Source organism: Echinops telfairi, unplaced genomic scaffold (assembly GCF_000313985.2).
Source record: "Echinops telfairi isolate 266 unplaced genomic scaffold, ASM31398v2 ScPeMD7_5592;HRSCAF=6446, whole genome shotgun sequence".
NCBI lineage: Eukaryota > Metazoa > Chordata > Mammalia > Afrosoricida > Tenrecidae > Echinops > Echinops telfairi.
Window position 1 is genome coordinate 50,217,291 of NW_022109491.1, and position 10,249 is coordinate 50,227,539.

At 38.3% G+C, this 10,249-nt stretch overlaps 1 protein-coding gene across 1 annotated transcript in view; it reads left to right on the forward strand.

Moving 5' to 3' along the window:
• The first annotated feature begins 661 nt into the window (after positions 1-661).
• CST8 (cystatin 8) overlaps positions 662-10,249 on the forward strand; it is an 18,592-nt gene continuing 9,004 nt past the window's right edge. The window contains exon 1 of the mRNA XM_004716957.2: positions 662-1,345. Within this exon, the coding sequence (XP_004717014.1) occupies positions 1,115-1,345 (231 nt within the window). The 5' untranslated portion in view covers positions 662-1,114. The remainder of the gene's footprint in view (positions 1,346-10,249) is intronic.

Sequence of the window (10,249 nt, forward strand, 5' to 3'; positions counted from 1 at the left end):
TCCCTCACCAATAGGGTTATGAGAAGGCAGACATCACATTGCTGAAATCAGAAAATTTCATCACTACGTAGTTTAAATACAAAAGGGTGTACAATATATGCAGTCTCCAATTAAATGTATCCCCTAAGTTTCCTGCACAGAGCCCTCTTTCATGACCAAGAACTTATTAATAAAGCCTATTAATGCCTCCTCTCTGTACCCCTAGGAACTTGCTGGACACTACACTAAGACCAAGTCTAGGGCATTAGTGCAGTTCATGTGATCCATGCCCTGTCAGGACTATGCCAAGACGTGTCATCGATTCAAATGATTGGAGCCCTGAGGGTAGAAATTTAGAGGGCTAGGGTTATAGTGCCTGTGGGCAGGAGGTCCCTAATAGGCCCTCCATCCTGAAGGAAGATGCAGGAGACATATACATGCTGCCTGGGTCCACAGATCATGGGCCTGCAGATGAGTAGTGTCCTCACTGGGGCTGGGACAGTATTCGATTACATCACAAAGGGACTTCTGTGTGACTTTCCAACAGGAAGTGAAGTCAGGTAAAGATACACCAGAAAGCAGGGCTCCTGACTAGACCACAGGTATGAACTGAGAGTATTGGCAAGTCAGTGGGTCAGGGCCAAATATCCAGGAGAGAAGAAAGGGCTTGATGGGGTAGAGCAGGTTTGAAAGTGCACAGGAGGTGTGGAGCCAAGAGTCTTGAGAGGAGGCTCTCTCCCAGCAGCAACGTCCATACTTCATATAGGACGGAGAGGCAGCTAACAAGAGTGGATGGTGATCCACACAGGAATCTGCATAGAGACATCTGCATTCAGATGGAGAGGAAGTTTCCCTAGAAGTAAAGACTACACTTAGTATTAGAGGAAATGAGCGGAGAACCCTAGTGAGTCTGCATTGAATTCAACTAGACTAACACTGAGATAGCTACACCCAGAATTGGAGGAAGAGAGAGGAGAGCCCTAAAAGTGATCCTAGTGACCCTACCTTGAATACAACTACAACAACAAGGAGATAGCCCCTGTGCTAGGGACCTTTTTGAAGCTATTCAGGCAACAGCAGTACCCCATCCCAACAGGAGGAGGCGGCACATCTGTGTCGCCTTGACAGAAGGACCATGACCGGGCGTCAGTGGCTCTCTCTGCTCCTGCTGACCATTCTGGTGGTTGTGGTGACTACAACAGATCCAGCCAAGCATCATGTGAAAGTGCTGAGGAAACTCAAACCAGTCAACTCATCAAGCGCTAACGTGAAACAATGCCTGTGGTTCGCCATGCAAGAATACAACCAAGAAAGCGAGGAGAGGTACATCTTCAAGGTGGTCAAGATATTGCAAGCCCAGCTCCAGGTAAAGGTGTTCTCTCCAAATAGAAGGGTTTTTTAACATGTGCCACAGGTTGAATCTAGACTGAAAGAGTGGGCACGTAGAAAATTGATTGATAACCCAAAGTCCTAAATAGGTGATCACTTAAGAACAGACCCACTTGGAAAATAACCCCAGCAGTGTACATAGGAGAGGGCTTTCAAAAGTTCATGAAACAATTCCATTACCTTTCCATTCCATTTTCCAAACATTTTTGAAGTCCTCTTACATGTACTTGACTATTGTCCTAAGGACATCATATTCATTGAATTTCCAAATGGTAAATCAAATGTTCATTACTTGTATTTGCTAATTTTGAGAGAAGACTTAAGTGTTTTGAATATTTTTCAATGATGTTGCTATAGATAATACTTAAAACTATCCATATAACATGAAATCTGGGGTGGAAGAGAGGCATATGATACTATCTAATTTATCTGTAAACAAAATACCCAAGCTCATATTCTTTAATTCAAATTTTATATGGTGATTTCTATTTATAAAAATATATCCTTTTTCCAAAGGTAGAAGAACTCAGGGAAGTGTTATTATACTTAGCTGTTATACTACACAATCTAGTTCTAAATGCAATTTTGGTTATAAATAACAGAATGGTGAACAGTTTTCTGGAGCTTAAACATTTCCTATATATCCAGATTTAGTATGCATATGTTTCCTTATGGATAGCATTGAAACATTGCCAGACACGGAAGGCTTAAAGAACAGAAGCAGAATAGTGTCAGAGATAGTGCCAGAAGATGAACCCCTTGGGTCAGAAGGCCCTCCAGGCTTGAGGAAGACCTGTCTTCTCAAAGTAAAGTTGATCACAATGATGTGGGTCTAAAGCCTTTGGGACATTCATTTTCTGATAGTCCATGACTCACAATGAGAAGAAAAAGAGATCTGTTATTAATTAGGACTTGAAATATATGAAGTATGAAACTAGGAAAATTGGAAGTCATAAAAAATGAAATGGAATGCATAAAGATCAATATCCTAGGCATTAGTGAGCTGAAATGGACTGGCATTGGTCATTTTGAATCAGAAAATTATACGGTTTATTATGCTGGAAATGACATAGTGAAGAATAATAGCATTGCATCCATCATCAAAAAGGACATTTGAAGATCTATTCTGAAGTACAATGCTGTTTGGGTTCGAAGCAGATCTATCCACCTTCAAGGAAATCCAATCAGCACAATTATTATTCAAATTCATGCACCAACCATGAAAGCTAGTGATGAGGAAATTGAATTCTACTAACGTCTTCATAGGGTCACTATGAGTCAGAACTGACTCAACAAAACCCAACAGCCACAGCAGAATTTACATATGTACGTTTCACCCACATATATCCTTTTTGGGTATTTTGTTATTGTTTGAAAATTAGATGTTATTGTATTAAGCGTCCACCAACTTTTTCATGGAAAAAAAAAATCAGATTGTTTATTCCAGAACTAAATTGGAAAGACCCCAGTGTTGTTGTTAGGTGCCACCGACTCTGTTCCCACTTAGAGCAAGTCCCTGTGCAGCACTCGCAGCCATCCTCACACTTGTTGCCAAACCGCTGCAGCAAGTCGGCCTACCAGACTGTTCCTCCCGATGGCTTGTCTGAAGTACACGACACCACGTTGTGCCATTCTTGCTGTTAAGGAGCCTCTTGGCTACCTTTTCCCAAGACATTTGTTTATTCTTCTGGTAGTTAATGGCATACTCAAAATCCTTCACCAACACCATAAATCAAAGGCATCAATTCTTCTTCAATCTTCCTTATTCATTATCCAGTTTTTGTATGTATATAAGTTTATAGAAAAAAACATGATTTTGGATCAGGCACACCTTAATCTTTCACCCCCTGGTTCTTTTTTACTTGTGTAAACCTTCATCAAGCTGTGCATATGAAGGGACTTCAAAAATTTGTGAGACAATGGAATGAAAAGATAATGAAAATTTTTTCAGGAACTTCCTGAAACCCCCTTTTACATCGCCTTCAGTCAATCTTACTTTCTCATGACTACAAATAACCAGCAGCAACCGCTAATGAACGTACACTTCTGTACATTTCCTTGTTCACGTCATTTCAGAAAAGTGAAAACATTCAATATTTGTATTTTTGTGACTCTTTGAGCTTAACACAATGTCCTCCAAGTTTACACATGTTCCAAGGATTTTGGGCCTCATTTATCTTTATTGCTGAGTAGTAGTCCACAGTATGTATGTAACACATTTTACTCATCCACTCATTGGTTGATGGCACTTAGGTTGTTTCTATCTGGTTTTGCTCTTGTGAATAATACTGCGATAACTGTAGACTTATATAGGCATTCTTAGCAATTCCATTAGATCCAGAGGTTTTATCCCCTAAAATGTTAGCTCTATGTCTAGTTTGTTTTTTAACATTTTGTTGTGATTTGGGAGGTTACAGATCAAATTGGGCATCCGTTAAATAATTTACGCACATTTTGTTTTGAGATGTTGACTGCAAAGGTAGCACAAGTCCTTCCACTTAATTTTTGTGTTACCTTTTCAATTTGTCTTTCTTTCTCACCATTCTCACCTTCTGAGCTTTATCTCTGGGCCATCCTTGCCCTTTGGACCTTGTATGGCTGAGTGGCCTAAGAAGTGGATACCTCTCTGATGTTATTGCTCCCCTTACAGGTGTGTTTGGCAGAAAGTTGGGTGAAATAAAGTGAAAAAATGGAAGACTCCAGGAGACAGTTTGACTGAAGGACTGTAAACTCCTAGATAGAGTCAGGGGAAAAAGAATGGTGGTTTTGTTCCAGACTTGAAGGGTGTCTAAAGGTGTAGTCTCAGGGTTTCCATAAGTCTCTATGATACAAAGTAAATCTGATCTTTTATATGATTTTGAGTTTTGATCACATTTTTCTCCCAACCTATCCAGAAAACCCTTTTATGATCCTGTTCAGAGCCATCAGCAGGGGTAGCTTGGCACCATCTCTCTCATTTTTCAGGTCTCAGGGTTATGGAGGCAGGAGTTTGCAGGGTCCATTAGTCTTTTAGATGAACCATTTCCTCGACTCTTAATTTTCTTCACTTTTCTTTGCTCCAGACTGGGTAAGGCCAGTAATTGCACATTATATAGCAACTCACCAGTCTTAGACATTTGTTGGTTCTTCCCAAAGTAAAATGTAGAACATTTTCCTTGAGGACTCTTATGCAAATTACCTTGGTATTCCCCGGATTGTAGCTTTGAGCCACCAGGTGCAGTGACTCATTCAATATGTTTGGTTACAGCTAACAAGTTTTCTTAACTTTGCCCCCTGTTTGCAGCACACACGGTATATAGAAATATCTTCGGTCCAACCTATTTAGTAGGTACAGTCCCATTTGCCATCCTCCACCTGTTGAACTTGCATTTCTATCTATGTATCCATTCATAGATTATGGCTATTACTGCTATTTCAGGATTGCATATAAGGATAAATAAAAAGTATTACTACTAGTGTTCCATGAATTTAAATGCATGAATTTATTTCAAACAAAATAAGCTTCAACATGTCTCTGCAAACTGTGAGTGGCTGCAGGTAGGTTCCGTCCGTGTTACACTTGTCTTCGCCTGCTATTATGCCTTTAAAAACAAATATCCAATCCACACAGGGGCTTCGCTGGGCAAGTGATGGAACAGTTGAATTCAAGGCACATAGCTCAGTTAGGGAGGTTATGTCCACTGATTATTTCGGATTCCAAAAGGGTCATCTCGATAGATTTTTCTCAGAGGACAGATAATCGCGTGCCTTATAAGGAAGAAATCTTTAAATCCATTGAAAATTGCATTGGTGAGAAAAAGGTCAGGAGTGTAGCACTGAGGGATGTCCCCCTATTATGACAATGTGCCTGTTCCTTCTTCAGGCTAGCAGGGCTGTCTTGTGAGAATTTCATTGGGAAACTTTACCCTATCCACAATTTTTCCCTTCCTGACTTGGTTTTATCCCCCTTCAAACTCAAAACAGAAAACCAAAAAATGCAAACTCCCTGCCTTGAAGTCATTGCAATTCAGAGGAACCTTACAGGAGAAAGTAAAAGTACCCCATGGGTTTCCAAGATTGTGACTCTTCATGGGAATAGAAAGTCTCCTTTTTCTCCCATGGAGTGACGGGTGGGATCGAGTTGTTGAACTTATGGTTAGCAGCCCCACTATGTCACCAGGACTTCCCACCCCAAACTCAAAGGACGTTGAAAAGGAACATGATTTAAGTCCCTAGATGATTCCAAAACAGCTGTTTTGATGTGGTATAAATCAGTGCAAAGTTATTTGGAGAAAGATTTAAGATAAAAACACCACCTTCAGTCATGTTCATACCTAAGTGGAGGATATGATGAGATACAAGAACTTGACATTTCATAAGTTTGACTAATAAAGGTATGAGTCCCACTTGGTCATGATGCATTATGGATTTGTTGATATGTTGCTGGATCAATTCGTTAAGATTTTGAAGAAATCTTCGTTTATGTTCATGAAAGATATTGGACTATAATTTTCTTTTTTAATGCAGTTTTGGCCTGGTTTTGGTATTAGGAATATGTTCACTTCATAAAATGAATATTAGGGTATTCCATCCTTTCCTATACTCTGGAATAATTTGAGTGGAAGTGATGTCAGCTCTTCTCTGAATAGTAGAGAACCCGGTGAAGCCTTCTAGGTGTGTTTATTTGTTTTACTTTATTTAGTCTTTTCATTGTGAATTATGTAAAAGTTTACAGAGCAGATCATCAGGTTTACATTCAACAGTTTATAGACATTTTATTTCAACTCATTCATATGTACCCTCTCACTTCATCCCAGTGTTTCCTGTTTCCATTCCTCTGTCTTCCTAACCTTCTGTGCTTGGGTGGACGCTGTCTTTTTTATCTCAAATGGTCGATTGTTCGAACATGTGGGTGAGTTAAGTTCCCAGACCCAAAAGATGAGCTAGGGTCTTGAGTGTTCCACCAGTCTCTCTACAACCAATACATTCCATCTCTCTTATGATTTTGAGTTCTCCACACTTTTCTACAACTCTATCAAGAGTCTTCTAATGTGATCCTTTTCAGAGCAGTTGGTAATGGGAGCCAGGCACCATGGGGTTCTAGTCTCAGGGTGACGGAGACTGACATTTCATGGTTCAATTGATTTTGCTGTCCCCAAGACTATGGTCCGGAGCCCCCAAAGTACAGTGACTCATTCCACAAAATTGTTCTGGCACATTTAAGGAGTTTTCATAACTTTCCCCCATGTTTGTGCATTTATTTGTAACAATAATCAATCCCTACCCTAACTCACTAGGCGAATGTCCCAACACACGCTAGTATCACTGATTCAATGGAGAACCAACAGTTGCTCAGTCTGCCCTTAGTTACTCTGTGATTACCAGTAATCACAGACTTGCAACCACACATCTACTACTCATTACCAAATCCATCAATAGACATGTCACCACAAGTTCCAGTGCTGCCAAACTAACAACCAGAGAAGCAATCCTGTCCTATTGCCCAGTGAGGTAATATATCTAACACACCCAGATATATTAAAACAAAAGAAAAAAATAAGGGTAAATCTAACCAATATTCAATTAATAAACAAAAATAATGACAATATAATAATATATGAAGCATTACATACAACTTCAAATTACATGTAAAGAAAGAAAGAACGGGATGACTCAAACAAACTGACCAAAAATATGGAACCAGAATATCTTCTTGAGTAAGCTATGACATTGAAACTACCTGACAATAAATTAATAATATTTATACTTATGTTCCTACAATAAGTTAGGAAAGAGATCAGGGAACCACAGACCAAAATCTAGAAGAATTCAGGAAAGCAAAACAAGAATAAATAGATAATATAAATGGAAAACAAAAAACATATACAAAAACAGCAAATAAAAATCTAGAAGGTTGATACTAAAATTTCAGAAATACTTATCACATTGGAAAGAGTGTGAACTGAATACATGGAAGAAATTTGAGAGAAATTGAAGATAAATCTTTTAATACAAATTGGTTAGTGGAACAATGAGAAAAAACACACAACAACAAGAACAAAAACGAATAAAAACTAAGAATTATGGAGCATTCTTCAAGAGGAATAATTTACTTCTCATCAGAATTCCAGAAGAGCATCAGTAACAACAACACAAAAACACTGAGAAAATCGTCAAATATTTGTTGGGAAAAAAAACCTTCGCAATATCATGAAAGACAAAGACATGCATTCAAGAAGCTCAAGCAGGATTGACCCCAAAGGAAAGTCACTAAAACATATAACAAGCTAACTTTAAAAACCGATGACAAAAAAATAATTCTGAAAGCACATCAGGAAAAAAACGAAAAGTTAACTACAAAGGAAAATCAATAAGACAAAATTCTCATTTCTCATCAGAGAAGCAATGAGATGGCATATATAAAACCTTGAAAAAATTGCCAGCTAAATTTATATTTTCAACTAAACCGTCTCTCAAATATAATGGCAAAATTAGGACCTTTCCAGATAAGCATACATTAAGGGAATGTGTAAAAATCAGACCAATCTTATAAGAAATGCTCAAGGGTGTTTTTTGGACAGAGACTCAACAATTGGGAGACAGCAACATGAGATATATATGACAGCATTGCCTAGGGACCAACCCAGATATAGATGCATGGCAAACAAAATAAATGCACATATTTGAAAACCAAAGGCATAATTTAAAAAATTGTGACAACTACAAAGCACAAGGAAAGAATAAAGATGTAGTTATAGGATTTCCAAATGGGAGAGTAATTCAAGACAATATTAAGATAGACTGGACTATTTTAAGCTTAGGAATTTAATGGTAAATGTAGGTTAACTTCAAATAAAAACAACTTTCCCTTCAAAACAAAAAAAATATGTAAAGAACTGGTAGACAATTAAACAGTAGCAACAAAGGACCTAATAAGAAAACACATATGTTAGATTTGTGTATGTTTGCATGTATATTTAAGATTGTTTGGTACATGAAAGTCAAGATAGATAACCCTGCAGAAACAGTAACAGGAGTAATGGTTCCTTGAGAGTAGGGGAAAGAAAGAGGGTGGGGAGGAGAAAGGGGCCGGAATGGGGAGCTGATAGCATTGATGATTATATAACTCCATTCCATGGGATTGAGTAACAGAATTGTATGTGAATAGATATTTCAGATTGTGTAAGTTATGTCAATGAAACTATTATAAAAAATACGTGTTAGGCTGGGTTCTCTAGAGAAGCAAAACCAGTGACACTTATATGTGGATGTATATAGAAAGAGATTTATCTTAAGAAATGGCTCACGTGGTTGTAGAAATTACTAAGTACAATCTGATTCACATCTGTGTGTCAGACTTAAGTTGAAGGCTTCTCCTGACTCCTATAGCTGCAGGGGCTGACAAGGAAGCAGGAAGTTGTAGCAGAAAGATGACAGGCTGGTGGATGCTGAAGCTGAAGGAATCCGAGATCTTCCCAGTGAATCCAACCAAGGTCAGCATTACACTGATGGCTCCTGAGATCAGTGATTGACATAATAGGAGGTAGACAGACCAGGTGCTATATTCAAATTCAGCAGTAGAAACTAGCTAGCTTCCACACACTATCAATTTATACAGAGTATGCCACACTCTGAATTAAACATCTCTCAATTCTATGAAGGTTGTGACCAGATTAAGAGGTCTATTTTCCCCCATGGAGTCCTGCTGACATAGTGAGTATGCATTGGGTTCCTACTGCAAGGTCAGCAGTTCAAAACCACGAGCTGCTCCCTGAAAGAAAGAGCATGCTTTCTACTCCCTTGAGAGTTATAGTCTTAGAAACCCACAAGGGCAGTTCTACCCTGCTCCATAGCATCTCTATAAATTGGAATTATAACTCAATGGCAGTGAAGTTTATTGTTTATTCTCTCCACAACTGGTTGGCTGCTTAATAGAAAATCCAATCATGGAATTGCCTATACCATGTTAGATCACATAACGGAAGAATTCTGGCCCACCCAAGTTGATATAAAGCCTATCAATATAATCACAATAAATTTAGCACTGAATAATATATGGAACAAAGAAAATAACAGTATTAAAAAATATAGAAAACAAAATAAGATAGTACATTCATACCTGTTGATATTTACACTGAATTATTAATGGTTTAAATAACCAGTCAAAGGATGTAGTAGAATATATAATAAAACATCACATGATTATGTTGTCTATAAAAGACATAGCTTAGAAGTAAGGAGAAAAAGATAAAAATAAAAGTAGAAAAACTATAACAAGCAAATAGAAGCAAAAAGGACCAGGAATGAAAATATTAATTTTTGATGAGATAGATTTTAGTGACTACCGAGTCAAATTAACAGGCAGACATAACCAATACTTCCTTGAACAATTGGGAATAGAAACATCATATGCGCCAGTGGTCTGGCATATGCCCTAAAGAAACAAGGAACAAGGTGCGATGAGCAGATACATACAGACCCATGCTTGTTGCAGCACTATTCGTAATAGTGCACGACTATGAAAATAAAATGCCCATCAGTGGAAGAATGGGTGCATTGTGGTACATTCACACAAAGGAATACCACATATTACTAAACAATAATGATAAAACTGTGAAACACCTCACGACATGGATGGATCTGGAGACCACTATGCTTACTGACATTAGTCAAACAAAAATAAAAATCCTGTATGAGACAAGTATTACGTAAAAGTTAGGATAAAGGTTATGATGTCAAAATGAACATATTTTGATGGTGACCAGGATTGGGGAGGCAGGAAAGACTGTGGAAGTAACAGGACAGAGAGCAGACAGTGGTAGCTTCATGAAGGGGAAGATAACATCTGACAAAAGAGGGATGGGAAGGGTGGGAGCAGGGAAAGCTCTTGGGAGGGTCGATA